Source organism: Polypterus senegalus, chromosome 15, assembly GCF_016835505.1.
Source record: "Polypterus senegalus isolate Bchr_013 chromosome 15, ASM1683550v1, whole genome shotgun sequence".
In the NCBI taxonomy this organism is placed as follows: domain Eukaryota; kingdom Metazoa; phylum Chordata; class Cladistia; order Polypteriformes; family Polypteridae; genus Polypterus; species Polypterus senegalus.
Genome location: NC_053168.1, coordinates 115897589 through 115919186, shown reverse-complemented (window position 1 = coordinate 115919186; position 21598 = coordinate 115897589). Strand labels below are relative to the sequence as shown.

Sequence of the window (21598 nt, the reverse complement as noted above, 5' to 3'; positions counted from 1 at the left end):
GAAAATTTACCAGAAAGAAAGAAAGAAAGAAAGAACAAAAACTACAGAAGCTCAGTTGAAGTCAATGAATATGGATTGTTGTTTTTCTATCCATCCATCCATTATCCAACCCGCTATATCCTAACACAGGGTCACGGGGGTCTGCTGGAGCCAATCCCAGCCAACACAGAGCGCAAGGCAGAAAGTAAACCCCAGGCAGGGCGCCAACCCACCGCAGGTTTTCCGTATGTTTAAAAATATTACCATGACTAAATACTTTAATGATAAATTGATTTACAGCAATATTATAAACATGCATAAATTGTGCAATTTGTTAAATTGTAGTTATATTTCGTTTTAATTTTTCACTTAAATGTGACGTGATGGAAACATTTTCATTATATTTGTTATTGTGTCCATGAATGCAAATAACAACACTGTTCATAATTATATTCACCATTAAAAGGTTTTAATGCGTTTGATAGTGTGATTACATCTTTTCGTTGCTCGGGTATCTATGATGTGTGTTCTTCTCTGTGTTTTACATGACAAAAAATAAAGAGAAACGAGCGTTTTTTTTCTTCTAGCGGATTCTCGTTACCTTCTTGCTCAACGGGCACAGGGTGAGAGTGACACCGGTTTAAATGTGTTTCGACATTTGTGTTGAATTTAGAATTACTCACGTTTGTCAATTATAATTTGAATTGTTCACTTTGTTTTCCTTTTTGTGCACAATTAACTAATTGATGTGTTGCATATGTTTTTTTTTTTTACTCTAAGTGAAATTTGTATTTATTTGCTTAATCTGATGGGGTAGATTTTTGATTTCTGCCTGGCGAAATTAGTTTATGATAAATAACAGCTAAAGAGGAAGGCAGGAAGAAGGTGAACCAGAAAGCGAGGCTGTACGAGTGCAAAGCGGCCACTAGGGAGTTGGGTGGGTAATACTGCCTATAGTTTTTCATTTTAATCATTAGGATTTTATCTGTGTTTTTTAAATTGAGAAAATGGTTCTGGCTGGTAAAGTTAACTGCAGCAGGTGAGTCCTTGTACATCGGAGAAATCCAAGACGCTTGACGTTTTCGCGCTACACCAAGGAGGAAGGAATTGGGAGTGAAACCGGGCTGGAAATTTCTAGATTATGCGAAGTGCCTTGTGAAATAGGAACCTGAGCTCGAATAGCGGTGGAGGGTTTCTTTGGAGTGCTGGCCTCTTCTCTCCTAAATCAGATGTCTTCTCTTTGCCGATCGGAGGGTCTGGTGCCAGTCTTGAGGAAACTGGAGTGACAGCAGCAGCTTCTGCCTCAAATTTGTTGGCCATTTCCTCCTGTCTTATAGGCTACTCAGCCAATCGGAACCATAACCGTCGTCACATTAATTTCTAACTAATATTGTGTGCTGCAGCTATAATCGGACATTCCTGAATCAAAATAATCAGTTTATTATGAAAAATGTCATGAAAGTGTTTGTGTACTGTGAATTACACACAAATATTTCAGACGGTATAATATTTTCTAAATTGTATTTTCTAAAACGTAACGATGCACACGTTGGGGGAGAATACTTGGAAAAAAAAAATACTTTTTAAAAAGTGGTGCTGATGTCTACAGTGCTGCATGACCCTTCTCATTCATCTCACAGCAGGTTCCATAGCGAGAACGAATCAGATCGCTTTCTGCCAATACTATGAAAGCTCGGGCCAATCGCAGCCCGTATCGGCTACCAAGAATTGACCATTCACAACCCATTTTGTCTACCAAGAATTGGCCAATGACGGCTCGGTCGGCTACCAACAATTGGCGAATCACGGCTCGTGTTACCTCCAAAACTCGGAAAGGGCCTGCCAACCTCTTATCAGTTAATGTATTCTGCAAATGCTTGTTCGAGTCGGCACACAGACGCTTTGCGATTTTCGTTTATTTTTGAACTTTCTAAAAATGTTACTTACGAGTGTCGGTTTGTGCAGATATATTTAAATTCACGTACACATTTTTTTCAATAATTTTTTAAACATTCTTCGTGCAGTTTATTACATTTACGTTTATTACACATAAAAGTGTACAAAACGTGTAAAGAAATATAATATATAAATATAATAAACATTGAATTGTATAATCATAGTTTAATTTTACAGAATGAGCTTTAAAAATATGAAGTGCTGTATAATTATTAAAATACAAATCATAGAAAGTGAAAACTTTTTTTTTCTTGACTTCATCTTTGCCAATTTAAAAACTTTTTTTTTTTAATTCATTGTTTAGGTGAGTTCATTTTTATCTGAAAAGATAGATGAACTATGTGTACATACTTCCTAAAGAAGACCCTGGGAAAGTCTTTCTGGTATATAAAGACCAATAATTCTTAATGAATTACTGCAGTAAAAATTATATATACACGGTACAAATCGTTCATATCAATGCTAATAAATAATAATAATTATTATCTCTAGTGTGTGTGCCCTGGCGCCCTGCCTTGGTTTGTTTTCTGCCTTGCGCCCTGTGTTGGCTGGGATTGGCTCCAGCAGACCTCCGTGACCCTGTAGTTGGGATATAGCGGGTTGGATTATGGATGGATGGTTATACTCTATATTAATATTGATGTTATAAAATATGCTTATTAAATAGACCTACACCTTTAATACTCAGACGATTCTAATTATATATATATATATATATATATATATATATATATATATATATATATATATATATATATAAAAAATAAAATGAACTAAGTGGTGTGTGTGCTGTTTACTAGAACACATAGTTGTTTTGCGCCAAGTATATTAACATTTCCCTTTGCAGTATTTCCAACTATTTTTTACCTACTTCAAATTAATTAAATAGCATCAACTAGATTACTGTACATCCCAAATTTTATAAATACATACAAACACAAGGCTGTGCACTATTATTTATTCATTCTTATTGTGCTTTCATTTTTATTGTACCCCTCTTGATTATCTGTGCAGCCGTCTGAGACCATGTTAAAGATGCTATAAAGTAAGTGAAATGCATTATTATTTCTTATAATTATGATTCAATAGAATAGGTAGGCAGTTTGTTTAAGTGTGATTTTAACTATGCTTGCTGTCCATGTGTTCCTTGACAAATCAATCATTCATTAAACAGTTTTTGTTTAATCAAAAAAAGAACAATAAACAACTACATCTGCAATGTAGGATTCAAAGCATCGTTCGTTGAAGAGAAAGTTTAGTTTTTTTTTTTTTTTATTGTAGAGATATATTCTTCCATTCAGCAATGTGCCAAGAGCGGGATTCGAACCCACATCCCTGCGATAATTTCTGGTAGATCGTCTCTCAAGAATCGCAGCTATACCTCGACTAATACGCACATATTATTCACAAATTTAAAAAGTCAGTTTTCTGTCCTCTTTGCTTCGAAGAGCGTCAGGCTAAAGAATGAAACCAACGTGGGCGCTTCATACTGCACTGAAAAAAAAAATGCGGAGCGCACTTCAAATCTCAACCCACACCTTGAAAAAACGATGACTCACAAAGAAGCAGAACCACACCTTGGAACGAAAACATAAAAAGTACCAGTACCGGCTCCATAGCTCAGGGGTTAGAGCACTGGTCTTGTAAACCAGGGGTCGCGAGTTCAAATCTCGCTAGGGCCTGCATCCGTTTTACGATGTCCTGCACAATAGGAAAATCAGAACAAAAGTAAGTATCAGAGGTCGGGCACGGCTTGTTAATTACCAGGCATCCTGTGTATGAATGAATACAAACATACGTGTACTATACATATAATTAAAGTGAGGAGCAGAGGAAGAGACCGAGAAATACTAGAGATTTGGGGTTTTTTTTAACCATTTGTCAGTTATTTGACACCGGGAGAGCTAATGCATAGTCCGTAGTTATTGTTATAAAAACTAGTAAATTTGCTTGGGTAAGAATGGAGGCAAGTCAGACTAAAACCCAGGACGGGACGCCAGCCTCCATCTTCTAAAATGTATTACTAACGTTATTTTATCTCTTCTCCCACCATCATAACCACTTACATTTTCGAAGAATAGAAAAGGGTTGATTTTAACGGCGAGAACATACTGTAAAGCTAAAGGCGCATATCCACTCGAGGAAGCGTCAGAATAAATACTCGAAGTAGAGCTGAGGGGGTCGTCGGTATCCTCGGTGCTGGTCTCCAGAAAGGTTAGCGCCCATACATATGAAGACTCTGTAGTGGTCATTTGTTGCTTCTTGCTTACTCAGTGAGGTTGTTTGGGGCACCAGAAGTTCTAGTTCCCGATCGTTTGCGCCCAGGATACTTTTTTTAAATATACAGGAAGAATATCGGCGAGTTCCATAACTTTTTGAGTATCGCATTAGATTCAGCCCTTGATCGTTGTGCGAAAGGACAATAGATGTAGAATTGACGACAGCCGAAGCGCATCTCCCTATTACAAATTCCACCCCTCTTTACCCCAACCCGTTTTTCGATTTTATAGGCTGGACAGACGAGCACAAAAGCTCAAGGAGGACTACTTTTTTTTTTTAATTCGAGTAATCCACGACTGTGTGTGAAAGTCACGTGCGCCCCAGTTTAGGACTGCTACTCAATGGTGTCTGGTGATAACACCTCTGCCCGCTCTGAGATCGCAGTTCACTTCAGCCTGGTGGAACGAGCGGATCACTTACCTTGGAAACGCTTACGCTACCTCAATGCCTTTAATAAATAAAGAGCTCGGTGAATTTCTGTTTAACGAAGCAACAATGACTATCCCATATTTGTAGGGATATGTTTATACTTTACATAAATAACCGACCCTTTGGTTGTCAACAAGTACCAAGTGATGCACACTCCGCTGTATAGTTAGAAAGAAAGCTAAAGATTGTGAGTAAACGTATTTTTCGCTGAGTTGTGTGGTTACAGAAGACGATTTTTTTTTGGACTCGGAAAACATTTGTTTCCAGTACAACATTGTAATTACTTTGCGTGTAATGTTAAAGGGGTAATGTGTAAATTGCAACACTTAATATTAAATTTAATTATTAATTAAATGTACGTGTGGTTTGATTTCAATAATAACACATACTAGGTAAAGTAATTTGTCTTTTTAAAAATTAATTTTATTGTAATCATTCCATACAAATCAATCCATTTTTACAAAAAGTAGGATTGAGAACAAGTCATTTATAAGTAGGATTTATATAGTTATACGGAAAATGTTTTGAATGTGGACGTGGATGTAGAAACATTTTAATCTAGAAGAAAATATGCTCTTAAATAGTGTGTAAAGCAAGAGAAAATGGTTATCAGTAAGACCAATAAAAACTACACTGGCAAATGTTTGCAATATAACGGACAGCTCGCCCTCGCTCATCAATCTAGAACAAGGGTGGGAAAAGTCATTCCTGGAGGGTCGCAGGTTTTTGTTCCAACCCTGTTACTTAAGCAGAAGCACTTATTGCTCAAGTAACACTTCTCCATTTTAGTGGTCGCGCTCATTATGATTTTGAGCCCTTATTGCCTATTTTAGTCTGTATCCTTGGCTTTTAATTGCTCCTTATTAGCAATAAGATGCAAATGACAAAAGAAACTAACATATCTCCATTTAACTTGTTTCCATTTACACCTGTGTGTATTCAATGTGCACTATTTGATTTAATTAAATACTTAGAAGGAAAGTGAAGAGAAAAAAGTAAATGGCTGAGAATTGCTCCTCAATTTTAGACTTCAAATAATTTGGACGATATCCTTAGAAAGGAAACAAAATCTAGGATATGACAATGGCCTGATATGGCAGATTTAAAGCATTAACAAGTCATGAAATTAAATTATTGGCAAGGATTATTTTCTAATTAAGCAACTGGGTTGAAACAAAAACCTGCAGCAACTGCAGCCCTCCAGGACCGACTTTGCCCACCCCTGATCTAGAAGTTGAGAAGCCAACAGTAGGCATTTCTGTTACCAAATCAAAAGTGATACCTTTACTACGAGTCTATTTGACTTTTTGAAAATGAGTTCAGAACACGAAGCTACAGCATACATACTGTAAGGACTCAAGGGAGCGAAAGCTGGAGGAGTGGACTCCAAGCTGGACTGAGGCACAGGGGATGTCAGATATAACAACCAACTCTTGCAGAGGCGCGCGGCTTCTGCATCCAATTAAATTTCCATGACTGAAAAAAATCAGTATCGTTAGAAAAGTCGTGTAATGGGACAGGACCTGTAATCCGTCCACACTTTCAGAGTTCAAAAGGTAAACCTGCTTATGACTCAAGACAATAAAAACATTTAAACGTGACTGGCTCTGGAGCAGGAGCTCGCAGGGTACCCACCTATGTACCTTGCTCCAGAGGCAGCCGTGTTTATACTTTTTATTGTCTTGACTCAAGCTGAGCGCTGACAATTGTAGTGGCATGTACATATGGGGTTGTAACCAACAAGGATCCGTTTTCTTTAATTTCTGTTAAAACAGTAAAATTGACCGATTAAAATAATTTAGGATGGTGAGTTACCAATCATCCTCACTCAAACATCCAGCTCCTCTTCATTCATAGAGTACAGCAAGGTGTACATGGAGAGAGCCGAACCAGAGTAATAACTGGTTAAGAATACAATACACTTACCGGGCGGGATGGGTCTGAGGGCTTTCAGAATAGACAGACACACCTGGAAAGCAGGTCATAAAGGCAGCTCCATTAGTGGCTTGAGCAGGGGCGCAGTCAGCCAGACTCCGCGCACAGCTGCTAGAGCAGAGTCTCAAGTGAGTGCCCGCTGGGAAGTCTGATGTTGACCATGGGCTTAGGTCATTGGTAGCAGAGTGAAGTGAGACGTGTACGCGTGGGCACAGGGATGAAGCACTCTAGTGCACATAGAGCCACATAAGTTCAGCTGCTGATGAAACGGACCTTTCTTTTTAAGACTATCTGCCACTAGCTTTGCATAAAATGCAAATGCCATTCATCAGTGTCTCTCAGCTCCGGGTCATTACAATATTTTACTCTGGTCAGACATGAAATGTTTTCTATGCAGATTGCACAAGTGAGACTCCGCTGGGGTCCGGGGTGCTTCAAACCGCGTGATCACTTAAATGGAATAGCAAAACAATCTGCCGTAATTGCAGTGTCACAAAGTGAGATTATAAAGAATTATTTTTTTTGAATACTGAAATATAGATGTGTTAAATATTAAACTTTTAAATGTATTTATTGCATGAATGAAACAATTATAAAATGTGTCATTATATGAGGGATGTTCACTAATTTACTTACCCAAGTATGAAAGAAAGTAGCAAGCATGTTGAAACAAGTCTGGATATTTTGTGACAGGACAAGGCTACTCACGCACAGTTGTGGCTCAGTGCAAGTCTAACATTCCAAGACTCAGGATGTCAGGAGAGTCCTCATAAGAATGACGTAAGCTTTTTCATAAGAATGTGCCAGTTCATATTTCACATCAATCACAGGCTGCCAACCGAGAATGTGTGTTCCAGCAGCTGAACCATCCACCCTATAGTCCCGAGCTGGCTCCCAAAGATTATTTCCTGTTTCAAGGTTCAATGAAATCTCATCCCATGGACAGCAGCTTTCAAGTGATGAAGACGACAAGCCAGCTGTGATGTCCTAGTGTGAAGGTCAAACATGATATTTTCTTTTTCTCAAAAGGGGTTAAAGTAATTGCAAGAAATGTGGATGATGAGTTATGGAATCATTAGGGGACGACACTGAATAATAATTGTTAAGGTAGATAAATTAAAAAACGCACCTCATACTTTATTGTGCTATGAATGTGAAATGATTAATTCCAATGATTAAGTTCTGTCCTGGAGTATCAACATAAATGCTACAAACTCCGCTTAAAAGGGAAGAAGTTAGTAAAATAAATTTTAAATCTTTAAATCTATCGCAAAATACACATTTCCCAAATTGCTTTTGAAACTCATTCTGGCACATTTTTCTAAATGCAAAATAGAAGATAGGCAAGCTAATTAAACTAGGACATCAATTAAAAGACCAATCTATTGATTTGTTCAAGTGGATGAATTGAAAATTTGCAGCCATAGAGGTACTCCAAATCGGAACCTGAGAACCCTTGGTTTAGTCTTTGTCATCACCGTTGGGGATACATCATACTATAAAAGTCTCTCTCTCTAAGGAGCAAACTGTTTGCCAAAATCAACAAATGGTTTGACCTGACCTAGATTTAAACAGATGAGACTTTCCAAGCCTATAATGATATCCTAGTTTTTCAATTTTAAATGATTTGATTTATATTTCCAGATGCAGCTCCATCCCTTTATCATCACAAATACCTTGATTCAATACTGGAAGGCAAACTAGAATGAGACAGTTGTTGGTGGAGTTGCATTCTGAATCACAACTAAGATCTTTCATTTTTTGGATTTATCTTACCCTTCTGGAATACTCAAGCTGAAAATAAAATAACTGGCTGTGATATAGCTTTTTTTTTTTTGGGAGTGGTATGCATCATTGAGCTAATCTGTCCAGCTAATCAGGACAACTAGCGAGGTGTAGATTTTGCTTAAATTTGTTACAATAGCACATTCACTATGTCTTTCATAGTCATTGGGTATTAAAGACTACGGAAATGCATTAAGTCCACAACTGAGATTCTGCCATTTTTGTTGCCATGTGCATCACATGTAAGAAAAGCAAATTAAGTCAAGACAGATCACCCTTCCTTATCAAACTGACAAATGTATTCAGCCAGATGAATTCAGTCTTTTGAAAGAACTAGAGTTAATACTGAAAAATATAAAATCAAGTAATTCATTGCTTACACTTCAGAAGGAAATGTAATAATATAAAAAGGTACAAAGCCCGATGAAAGTTATGTATAGTTTGGTATTTAATTTAAACAATCCCAATTATATAAAAATTAATCACATCATTCAATATTGCAGAAATTTTGTAGTAAACTTGAGAAAGATGTTCTAAAGGAAATGGCAATCTAATAAGTCTTCACCAACTAAAGGCTGCAAATGGACATTAAGTTTCTCTGACATTTCTGTTGCACAAGTTTTTTAAATTTGCAAATACACCAATAATCATAATTGAGATATTATCCTCCAACAGGATAATGACCCAGAAAACACAGCTAAAGGCACTCAAGAATGGCTAAGAACAAGACATTGGGCTATTATGAAGTGGTTTTCTATGAGCCCTTATTTGAATCCTACCAGACATCTAAGGAAAGAACTGAAACATGCCTTTCCGGACATGACACCCTTCAAACCAGACAGCTGGCACAGTTCGTTCAGGAAGAATAGGCCAAACTACCTGTTGGCAAATGCAGTTGTCTCACTGAGACCTCCAGGAATTCTTTGTTTGCAGTAAATGCCTCTAAAGGTTGTGAAACAAAAAATATTAGGTTAAGGGTCCCATTTTTGTTCATACCATTTTCATTTCCGTTATCATCTGAAATGTTCTATTGAATCAAAACTCTAAAGGAAAGTCTGCTTTTTGCTAAATTTGGACTAAATAACTAAATAATGCCAACCACTTTTGTCAATATCAAGTCATTTTACAGACAACTGTCGGTTCTTTTTCGAGAAGTGGTACCTACAAATTTGTCCAAGTCTGCGGAGGTGTGCGTGTATATATCTGTATTATATACTGTATATACCACACACACAATATTGAATACAACAAACGTACTGCAGAAAAGTCTTGACAAGCGGTCAATTCATGGTACACTTTTAGGCAAGTCTGAATATATGAAACCACTACCCTGTACTCAAATACACCCTAAATGTACCGTAAAGACTACAACAGTAGAATCAATGTGAAATTAAAATATGCAAGAATGAGAATAAATGTGCTTAATGAAGGCCATTCTAGACAAAAAGCAAAACTTTGTATTAATATCTTTCTTAGATGGCATTAAGCTCAAAAAATTATGCAAGATCTTTTTACAGACTTAATGAGACCATCTTGAAAAACAATAAAAATTAAGTTGCATTTTATTGAGGTATTCAAAATAAACTGCCTCTTTTTGACCTTTCTATATACAATGACTGCTCAACAGGTTATCAAGTTTGCATTTAGCAAAGTAAAAAATGTTAACTTGGAGCTTTAGAAGTAATATCAATGCCATATACCAAATATTTATTAATAAGCTATAGGAGATAGAGTTCAAAATGTATGAAGAAAGAAGCCCCTCGTTTTATCAAATTGCAGAAACATTTACCGTAAAGCACATTCAAATGACCTTTTGAGCTTCATTTCTTTTATTACATTTTTTACCAAGGTATATTATAAAAACAACCCATACTCAAAAACAGAATTCTCATAAGTTAAATGTATGCCAAAATACTGCCGAAAACAAATGTGTAATCATTTCTTTGTAAGGTGTGACCAAGATTTACTTAAAGTCCAATGTCTCTTCTGAAACAGAACCATCAGTGTTTCATGTTACTTTACTTACTAGTTTTTAACTATTCAAAGGTTTAGCACATATAAAAGCTCAATTTGGTTTTCATGAAACAGGGGAACAGAGAACATGATTAAACAGTTGTATCTGTTGGGCTGCCATTCATGTTTTCAGAAAGATGCGATTAAAAACAAAAATAGAAATTCAATGGCTGATAGCAAGATGGGGAAAAATATACCCACTATTTACACTGCAAGTTATTTATATCCTTGTGACCAGGAGTTCTGAAATACTTCCATTTGTCGACTAGAAGCAGAAGATTCCAAGGGTCTGGCTGCCAAGCTCTTCCATTCTGAAGAGTATCTGGAGAAGTTTTCCCTGGGCAAAGCAGAAGGATTCTCATCTCTCCAAGAACCTGAAAAAAGGCTGCTTCTAGTGTAAGAGGAACTGGACAAAGAAGATGACCTCTGTGAAAACTGCACATCTTCCATTAAATAATCACTACGGCCTATAATAAAACAGAAATAATTATTCTTTTAAAATGTTTTTTTTTTTTTTTTTTAATATAAATTAAAACCAAGAGCAATGCTTTAAAGTGATCACCCTATTTATAAAAGACATGGAACAATTGTCCCAAAAATACTTAAAAATTAATTTGTGTATGCAAATTGTTCTTTTATATTGTTAACCCCTTTCCAAGATAGTGTCTCAAGAGCAAAGTGCTTTAAAAACAGGCAGTCTATATTCTACTCGTTTAACTAAGAAAAACTACTAATTGGTGAATTTGTATTCATTAGTGCACAACTCTTCTAAATTCCAAAAGACAGTTGCTGATAGTAACGGCAGACCCTAAACTGACCCACTAGGAGTAGAGTGTTATGTCAAAAATGCCCTGCAATGGATTGGCACCCAGCTGTGCGTTTCACCTTGCACTCTGTGCTGTTCAGAAAAGCTCTGTCTACAGATCTCCCTAAAAAATATAAGTATGTGTGTAAAATGGATGGATTGTAAAGGTTGTGTGGATTGCAGCAGATCACTAACATTTTTACTTTGTAATTCCTGCTAAACTTTTTATAATCAGCATTTTCATGATAGACAAAGCTGTAAGTGGTATGACATTATCTTGCTAGATTTTTGCTGCCCACTGCTTATTAGCCTCTAGGTAAGGAAAAACTAAAACCATGAAATTCCAAGAATAATCTCCAAACTCGTGGAATCTAATATGGAGATTCATCAGATTCCTGTGCAGTAGGATATAAAATGATTCATCACTTGATTCTAAGCCAAGATGATTTCATTTAAATACAAAAATGAATAGAAACACACTTGTTAAGATTTAATGTTTGGAAAGCTGTCAAGAGTCCACTGGTCTGGTATGTAACCTCAAGCAGACCTTTGACATGACAGAGAAGGCATGTTCAACACACCCTAAACCATACAAAAATGCTCTGAAAATGCAAACTTAAAACACAGCATTTTTAGGGTCAGATAACATATTGCCAGAAACCTCTAAGATAAACATACTTGAAGTAAGAATGCATGCTTTCCTTGCATACTAATTCAGATACAAAAACAGCATTAGAGTCCCGTACAGCTCCGGAATGCAAGTAGCAAAAATATGGTCAGAAACTGATCAACAAAAATGTGTGTTTACAATGTACAGTGATAGAAAAGAAATTGAAAAAATAGGTCAAAAAATTGATAAATACCACACTTACATTTTCTGAACATGTTAAAATGCCGCATATTTCACCAGAACAACTGATAATGCCATTGGCCTGTCATGTTCCAGTGTTGTCAAACACTAAGTTAAGATGCTCCACTGTATCACCAATGTAGGCAAGGTTTCAGCACCATAGCAGGACAGATGAAGATCCAAGATCTGGTCATCATTAAATGACCACATCAGAAAACTAATACAAAACATTGGTCCATCCAAGATCATTACAGAAGTGCCATACTGTGCTGAAACTGCCCGCAGACACAACAACCTCAAACTGATGGAACACTGAGTGGCAGGTTCAATAGTCTTAACTTTAAAGCAAGACATCCTGTTGTTGGGGGCCCCGTGCTAGGATATCCTACATGCCCTGACCCTTCAAAGCATTATGCAAAATGTAAGGAGATGACAAAGATGATTACCACAATGGCAACCTAAGCTAACCAGTCTTACCTGTTTCTGGTTTGTCATAATCCAACCTTACTCGCACATATGGCCTAGAAGGAAAAGGTTCTGGAGAGACATGGTCACGCTAAAAAAAAAAAAAAAAAAAAAAAGATTTAAAAATGATTAAAAAACTCCAAATGCTCCTTTTATTGCTCAAAGGGCATTCACAGGTAAAATAAAATCGGCAGTTAACCAACTTTACTACACATAACAGAAGTCTGAAAATATTTCATGACATATTTAATTTTTTAAAATTGAACTACAGCGGAACCTCGGTTCACGACCAAAAAGTTCGCCAAACTTTTGCCTCGGTTCACGACCACACACTCGGTATACGAACAAGCCAGTTTCCCTTTCAGTTTGTGCTCGCCGATGATTTCCACACGTGTTCCATTGTTCTCAGTCAGACCTGCCTGCCTGCTGAGAGAGAGAGAGAGCGCCATGTGCCTGCCTGCCGAGGGGGAGGTTGCTGCACGTACTTGCCTGCTACCGAGGGGGGGTACAGCACAGAGAGAGAGAGAGAGAGAGAGACAGAGCCGCGTGCCTGCCTGGCTGGTTCATTTAAGCAGAGCCGCTCCCTGTTCATTGTTCTCAGTCAGACGTGCATGCTTTACCTGCGCTCTTTGTGCTCTACAGTATTTCGTGTGCTTTTGCAGTTAACTGTGGCTTCTAAGCAAGTGAAGAGTGGTGAGAAGAAAGTGAAATCGAAGTAAAGAAAGAAATTATTGAAAAGTTTGAGCGTGGCGTTCGTGTTACTGATCATGCCGCCGAGTACAAGAAGTCAAAATCTACGATTTCAACCATTCTAAAGCAGAAAGAATCTTTTAAAGCAGCCAATATTGCAAAAGGAGTTACAGCGTTAACCAGGCAGAGTCTTGAAGTGCTGGATAGGTGGAAAAAAAGTGTTTACCAGTTTACTCATTTAACAATTTGAGAACCTTCGTGCTTTCAAGCAGCACAATGTAAACAAAGCCAGATTGCCAGTAATGTGAAGGGCAAACACGAAGGGTTGGGTCACAAGGACTTTGTTTTTGGAATGGCTGCATGAGGCTTTCGCTCCCACCAGCTAAACAGCTAAAAACACCAGAAACCCAAGAAATCACAAGAGAGAAAACATCTGGAGAAAAACATCCTTCCATTGCGGAGCCAGACTCTCCCTCCTCTCCACCCAGTTCCTCCTTACTTAATGCCAGAACTCGACTCATGCAAGGTTAGATTTTTTGGTGGTTTTTGTATTACGGATTTTTCAAAAGTAAATTTTTCAGTTCGTAGTGTGAATTGTTGCAATGTTACTTTTCTCTTTTTTCAAATGTTCCTTTTTTTCCGCTGTGCTTAAAACTCATTTTAAAAAAAGTGTTTACAGCGATCAGGCTGTAAGGCTAATAGTGTGATCTCCTGCACTGTTACTTTTTTGGTTGCTTGTGGTTGGTTTTTAAATTAAAGTTCGGATTTGTTCAAATGTTCCTCTCTGTTCTGAGAGAGAGCGCCTGCTCGTGTAGCTGAGCAGGGAGCCTGGGTGTTTTGTGTCAGTGTTATTCAATGCTTTTACATTAGTTTACTATTACACTGTGCATTCTATGGTGTAATTAACTATACTTGTGCTTAATCTTTACATATATTTACATATATATTTACATACAGTTCATACGGTCTGGAATGGATTAATTGTATTTACATACAATCCTATGGGAGAAATTGCTTCCACTGTAATTTCAAATGATTTCTAAATTAAAGAACTATTAACAAAATAAACCCATACAATTTTGTGCGATTCAAACTAACTTTTAAGCAAAGACACCAACGTTTTTGGATGAGACATAGATGATAGATAGAGCGGCACAGTGGGTAGCACTGCTGCCTTGCAGCTAGGATACCTGGGTTCACTTCCCGGGTCCTCCCTGCGTGGAGTTTGCATGTTCTCCCTCTGTCTGCGTGGGTTTCCTCCGGGTACTCCGGTTTCGTCCCACAGTCCAAAGACATGCAGGTTAGGTGCATTGGCAATTCTAAATTGTCCCTAGTGTGTGCTTGGTGTGTGTATATATGTGTGCGTGCCCTGTGGTGGGCTGGCGCCCTGCCCGGGGTTTGCACCCTGTGTTGGCTGGGATTGGCTCCCCGTGACCCTGTAGTTAGGATATAGCAGGTTGGAGATATAGATATCTAAAAATATATAAATATAGATATCTATAGATATATAAAAAACTTACTGTAAAACTCTACAACAAAAAAATCCTCACTGTGAACTATGGAAAACATAAATGAAATAAGATAATGCTAAAGTGGACCAGAAAACAAAATAGCTGCATTTAAATTATTAGATAACTCACAAAACAGAAGCAAGCCAAACATTTTCAGATCTTTAATATTAAACCAACTTACAAAAACCATTTGGTTGGATTTCTCTTCCATAAAAGCTTCTTGCTTGGATTTTACTTCATACTCTAAAAGTTTTCGGGCAAGTTTCTCAGCAACAGCCAGAACCATACTAGAATTAGGAGACTTAGTGCTTATACTAGGATCCTGGAGAGTAAAAAGAAAAAGAATTTTCAAAAAGTAGGAAACAATTTCAATGGTGGAGAGGGGAAAAAAAAGACTCTTGATCATTTTTCTTATAGAAAATAATTTATACATGGTCTCCAAACATTAAATTTGTTTTCTCTCTCCTGGGGCCTCATGCATAACGGCATAGGTAGAATTCACACTATAAGATGGCATACAGACAAAAGAGGAAATGTGCGTGCGCAGAAAAAAACTAGATGTGTAAATCTGTGCAAACGCCAACTTTCAAGTTCTACTGCTCCAGTCCCAGTCAGCAGTGAAAAGTAATGCAAGTGCACGCGCCTGCTGTCCCGCCCCATCTCCTCCCAGAATTACACATACATGGACACACAGATACATAGCCCTTAAGCTCAGCGTTCTGTGAAAAGGCAATGGCAAAAGCATGGGGAGGGGAAACAGAACAATTTCAGCGAATACCAAGTGGAGGCAAGGAAAACCGTACTATTTGTTGGTTTAAACAGTGGTATAAACAACAAAAGGAAGTTGATCAAGTGACAGAGTGTCGGAGAAACTCAAACTCAAATTCACAAAGTCACACAATGCCCGAAATAAAAGTTGTCAGATAAAGTCGCTGTGAAAAGGCGAGTCGTTGCCCACCATCTGAGTGTCATATGAAAGCTTATTAGGGTACAGAGGGGGAAATTAAAAAATAGGCATACAGTCGTGGGGGGGGGAGCATGAAATGTCAACTTTAATCTCGAAATTTCCACTCTAAATCACATAGTTTATTTTGTCATTAAAGTAGAACATCATAAACTTCATCTTAAAATCATTTCATTTACTAGTTTCTCAAATCCCATCGTAACTCAAGTAGCATGTTAAATGCTTTGTTTTGTATTTGATCTTCTATGTGGCTCTGTGTGTGTGAATCACTAAATGCTTCTTAAACAGACTTTCACTTCCTCTAACAGAGGAATCCATTACATTCGTGATATTACATCTCTCTGAATAAATACTGAGACATATACTTGATATTTTCATGATGATAGGAGTTAAAGCATGTTATTAAACATGGGAACATGGTGGCAAAGTGATTGTTCATGCCTCACACAAGATGCTTGCTGCGCGCAACCTTCGATGAAACAACTGCAGCAATACGGTCTCTTTCAATACATACTAATCCCCAATTCCTCTCCTTACTTTTCTTTCTCCCAATACCCAATCGCCACACAATAAGCTCTGTAATAGATGTTAAGCCAATTGTAAGCTTAGAAAGCCAATTCATCCAAATTTTTAAGGAACATTGAAATATCTTCATAGTAAATGTTTAATTATTCTATCCTTCCAGTGTCACGCCAGCCCCAGCAAGAATACAGCGTGAGGCAGGAACAATCCGTGAATGGCGCACCAGCTCCTTGCAAGCGCAGCGACACAGTGCCGCACATGTTTAATTATTAATGATATAGATTTACAGTGGTGTGAAAAACTATTTGCCCCCTTCCTGATTTCTTATTTTTTTGCATGTTTGTCACACAAAATGTTTCTGATCATCAAACACATTTAACCATTAGTCAAATATAACACAAGTAAACACAAAATGCAGTTTTTAAATGATGTTTTTTATTATTTAGGAAAAAAAATCCAAACCTACATGGCCCTGTGTGAAAAAGTAATTGCCCCCTGAACCTAATAACTGGTTGGGCCACCCTTAGCAGCAATAACTGTAATCAAGCGTTTGCGATAACTTGCAATGAGTCTTTTAGTCAGCGCTCTGGAGGAATTTTGGCCCACTCATCTTTGCAGAATTGTTGTAATTCAGCTTTATTTGAGGGTTTTCTAGCATGACCCGCCTTTTTTAAGGTCATGCCATAGCATCTCAATTGGATTCAGGTCAGAACTTTGACTAGGCCACTCCAAAGTCTTCATTTTGTTTTCTTCAGCCATTCAGAGGTGGATTTGCTGGTGTGTTTTGGGTCATTGTCCTGTTGCAGCAGCCAAGATCGCTTCAGCTTGAGTTGACGAACAGATGGCCGGACATTCTCCTTCAGGATTTTTGGTAGACAGTAGAATTCATGGTTCCATCTATCACAGCAAGCCTTCCAGGTCCTGAAGCAGCAAAACAACCCCAGACCATCACACTACCACCACCATATTTTACTGTTGGTATGATATTCTTTTTCTGAAATGCTGTGTTCCTTTTACGCCAGATGTAACGGGACATTTGCCTTCCAAAAAGTTCAACTTTTGTCTCATTAGTCCACAAGGTATTTTCCCAAAAGTCTTGGCAATCATTGAGATGTTTCTTAGCAAAATTGAGACGAGCCCTAATGTTCTTTTTGCTTAACAGTGGTTTGCGTCTTGGAAATCTGCCATGCAGGCAGTTTTTGCCCAGTCTCTTTCTTATGGTGGAGTCGTGAACACTGACCTTAATTGAGGCAAGTGAGGCCTGCAGTTCTTTAGACGTTGTCCTGGGGTCTTTGTGACCTCTCGGATGAGTCGTCTCTGCGCTCTTGGGGTAATTTTGGTCGGCCGCCACTCCTGGGAAGGTTCACCGCTGTTCCATTGTTTTGCCATTTGTGGATAATGGCTCTCACTGTGGTTCGCTGGAGTCCCAAAGCTTTAGAAATGGCTTTATAACCTTTACCAGACTGATAGATCTCAATTACTTCTGTTCTCATTTGTTCCTGAATTTCTTTGGATCTTGGCAGGATGTCTAGCTTTTGAGGTGCTTTTGGTCTTTTTCTCTGTGTCAGGCAGCTCCTATTTAAGTGATTTCTTGATTGAAACAGGTGTGGCAGTAATCAGGCCTGGGGGTGGCTATGGAAATTGAACTCAGGTGTGATACACCACAGTTAGGTTATTTTTAACAAGGGGCAATTCCTTTTCACACAGGGTTGGATTTTTTCTCCCTAAATAATAAAAAACATCATTTAAAAACTGCATTTTGTGTTTACTTGTGTTATATTTGACTAATGGTTAAATGTGTTTAATGATCAGAAACATTTTGTGTGACAAACATGCAAAAGAATAAGAAATCAGGAAGGGGGCAAATAGTTTTTCACACCACTGTAAAAGAAGTTAAAGTTTTATCTGTATAATATAATAAACATTTTCCTGCATTTCATCTTAAAAATGATATCATCATCATATGTAAATACGCACTTTATAAAGTGGCGCAGGTTGTGCAATATTATAAAACTATCGCAAGTTTATAGTGAGGTGATTGTACTTATAAGTACAAACAGCTCTACAAGGAGCACTTGGACTGATTGAGTGCGTTTAGAGTTCTTGGGATGAAACTGTTTCTGAACCACGAGGTCAGTACAGGAAAGGCTCGGAAATGTTTGCTGTTTGAGTGCAGTTCAAATAGGCAGCATGGCTGAGGCAGCATGTACTTGATGCTGTATACCGATAATTCAATATTTCCAATCAGCTGCTGTAGATCTGTGATTCCACACTCAGATGCAGTGATATAAATACTCTGAGTGGTGCAGTGAGAGTAATATGGAAAAAGATGATCCACCGTGGCAACCCCTAACAAGAGCAGCTGAAAGAAGAAGAAAAAGGTGCAGTGGCAGTAACAACGCTAAAGCAGCCATGGTATTTGGAATATTTTGGCTATTCCCTGGACCATTATATGGTTACAGGTTAATTATAATCAGATGCCTTAAACTAATAAACAATATGCAGTTAGTTTCAGTGTATATGATAACACCGCGTTAGGGATGTGGAAGTAAAAAAGAAAGGGTAACCACACAGGAACAGCACCACTACTTTGACGTTGGGTGCCGCCAGTTTGCAAAACTGAGTGGAGAACTTGTGTACACCAGGGTTGGAGCTACCGTGAAAATATGCGTGGCTTTACGCCAAGTTTAAATTTCATACATCGCGATTTGAGCGTGGAAACGTTTGTACACATGGCCCCTGAAGAGGGAGTCAAATTTAAAACAGTTTGTTGTGAAAAACACTTAAATAAGATTTTTAAAATTAATAAAAGTCATGAGATAAGAATATTTAAGGGAAGGTAAATGAATCTGCATATTATCCACCTTGATAGCAAAGATATCAATGAGGAGACAAAAAACCTTTGTACAAACTTACCATGACTGGCGATGTGTGATCAAGCAGTGGCCTTTTTCGGGATGGAACATTCAAGTCACTACAGTGAAGAAATAATTTAAAAGGAATGTGGTTTGTTAAAAACTAAAAATATTAAAACAAAAAATCTTAAAATATTCCGTTTCTACATTTGATCATTAACTGACCGAGTGTACAAAAAATGAGACGATTAAATGCAATGGGCCCTAATAACAAATGTTTACATATTTTTACTAGGAAGACCACTAAAAAAGGGAACCAAAAACTGGTTAGGTGCTGCAAACTGCCTAGGCAGCCATTTCTTTTACTCAAATGATTTTTCTATCAGCTTGGCACATGGTAATATGGTGAGTTTTGACCATTCTTCCAAAGTGTTTTACTCCAGGCTTTCAAATTAGGTAGATGAAACTGAACACTGCAATGGTCAAATATTAGAAAATGTCAATCAGATCTAGATTAGGTCTTTACCCTGGTCATTAAAGGACATTAACTTTTTTGTCCTTAACTCACTCCAATGTCATTTTAAACATTTTATAGAATCACTGCCTTGCTGAAAGATTAAACGTTTTCCCAAACTTCAGATTTTTACCAAACTTAAAAGTTCTCTTGCAGTAATTTACATTGCCCATTTTTCCTCCTATTTTAACCAGATATCCAATCTGTGCTGATCATAATCAGCCTACAACATATTTCCACCATCATATCTCACTGTAATTGTGGCCTTTTATGTAGTGTAGGCAGTGTTACATTTGTGGCACATATTTCTATAAACTTTAGTTAAAAAGCTACTTCTTGGTCTCATTGGACCACACAACATTTTTCCACATCACAAATAGATCTGTTACATGCTTTTTGGAAAACGCAAGAAGTGATTTGATGTGGCTCTTGTCGAGTAATGACATCTGTCCAGCCACCTTCACAAACAAGCCTGTGTTATGCAGACTTCTGATATGGCTGACTGCAGCTACTATAGAACTTAGTAGCACAGACTGGAGTAAAGTGGAATCAAAGCAATAGTCCGCTTCTCTTACTTCTTTGCTCTTTTGTCACTGGTGGAAGCTATTTGTAAAACAGCTACATCATTACGCATTTTTATTTATTTATTTTTACATAACAGGGACAGAATACATGCAAACAGCACATTTTCTTTTTCCAACTTAAATGTCACATTAAAATGTACTATTTTGTTTTCCCTTTATTTTATAATTTGGATGAAGATTAAATTCCAAGTTAAACTTATGCAATCAAAAAGAAATCTTAAGGGTTCACAAGTTTTCCGGCACCACTGTTAATAAAACATGTTGGTTTAGAAATGAGAAGGAGAATGAACAAAAAGGAAGAACATTAAAAAGAAAAGAAAAAAAAAACTTCCTTGGTTTTGCTGGTGTTAAGGTGGAGACAATTCTTTCTGCAAAAGAGACAAAGTTCTTCATCTGACCCCTATATTTCGTCTTATACACATCACCAACAAAACCCATATGTAAAGAATCTTCTGAGAGTTTCTGCAAGTGAAATGACCTACTATATTTATAATATTGTTTCTCTGTATCAGTATACTGCTGCTGGATTATGTGAATTTCCCCTTGGGATTAATAAAGTATCTATCTATCTATCTGAGATGTGCAAAGTAAAGAGAAAATGAAACAGGACTGTCCCATGGGTGCTCTAGTGTTGCTCACATTTGTATCAGAAACACAATCTTTGGAGTCTCAAATTGTGATCTCTCTGAATGGTTATTCATTCCTGGATAATGGATTAAAATTTATATAAAAATACAGAAAAAAATACTTGCAATATGTACATAAAATTATGAATCTGAAAAAAGTTCTGGCATACTTACTATCTTTGATTGCTACTTTCATATTGGCTCGCTTTCCATCGGTTAGTGTTGTCAATATATGTGCCTTCAGTGCCAAATGCCCAACGATCTGGAGATTCTTCACGAATCCGCCTTCTTTGCAAAGCGGCTGGATCATCATATAACCTTTCCCTTGCATCCTCCTTATATAACCATCTTTCTCTGATGTAGGGATCTTCATCATTGTATCTCCACTGTGTAATATTTTCATGTAAATGAGGTTGTCTCTGGTGTAATCTGCTTCCAGTAAGATCTGACTGATAATTCTCTTGATATGTTCTGTCTGAAATGCCTTCTCGGAATTGTCCCCATGGGCTTGACTCACAGAATCTTGTTTCATCACTCAGACGTAGCTTTTTATGAAAATCTTCAGGAGTACTCTCACTGAATCTACCACCAGGATACAGGCTTACATTTTCAGTACAATCACCTGGAAAAAAATCACTTAAACTCTCCTTGGGTAATGGCCTTAGATTATCCTCTCTGTAAGAAAAATCTACAAAGGAGGGAAGGAAGAGAGTAAGGAAAATACTTTACTGTGTATACATAGATTTATATCCTTTCTCCATCTATTTCATTCATGCTGAACCTACTCACATTTGCAAAGTATTTAAAAAAGCTACCTATTCATGAGCTTAAAGGA

At 37.5% G+C, this 21598-nt stretch overlaps 1 protein-coding gene and 1 non-coding gene across 4 annotated transcripts in view; one reads left to right on the top strand and one right to left on the bottom strand.

Moving 5' to 3' along the window:
- The first annotated feature begins 3544 nt into the window (after positions 1 to 3544).
- Positions 3545 to 3617, top strand: trnat-ugu. The gene has a single exon. It is a non-coding gene; the product is annotated as a tRNA-Thr (tRNA).
- A 6280-nt stretch (positions 3618 to 9897) lies between these two features.
- LOC120515397 overlaps positions 9898 to 21598 on the bottom strand; it is a 54785-nt gene continuing 43084 nt past the window's right edge. For all 3 annotated transcript variants that reach the window (XM_039736354.1, XM_039736353.1, XM_039736355.1), the window contains 5 exons: positions 20938 to 21451; positions 19101 to 19158; positions 14880 to 15020; positions 12510 to 12588; positions 9898 to 10844 (listed from right to left, as the gene is read on the bottom strand). In XM_039736354.1, coding sequence (XP_039592288.1) covers positions 10594 to 10844; positions 12510 to 12588; positions 14880 to 15020; positions 19101 to 19158; positions 20938 to 21451 — 1043 coding nt within the window. In that variant the 3' untranslated portion in view covers positions 9898 to 10593. The remainder of the gene's footprint in view (positions 10845 to 12509; positions 12589 to 14879; positions 15021 to 19100; positions 19159 to 20937; positions 21452 to 21598) is intronic.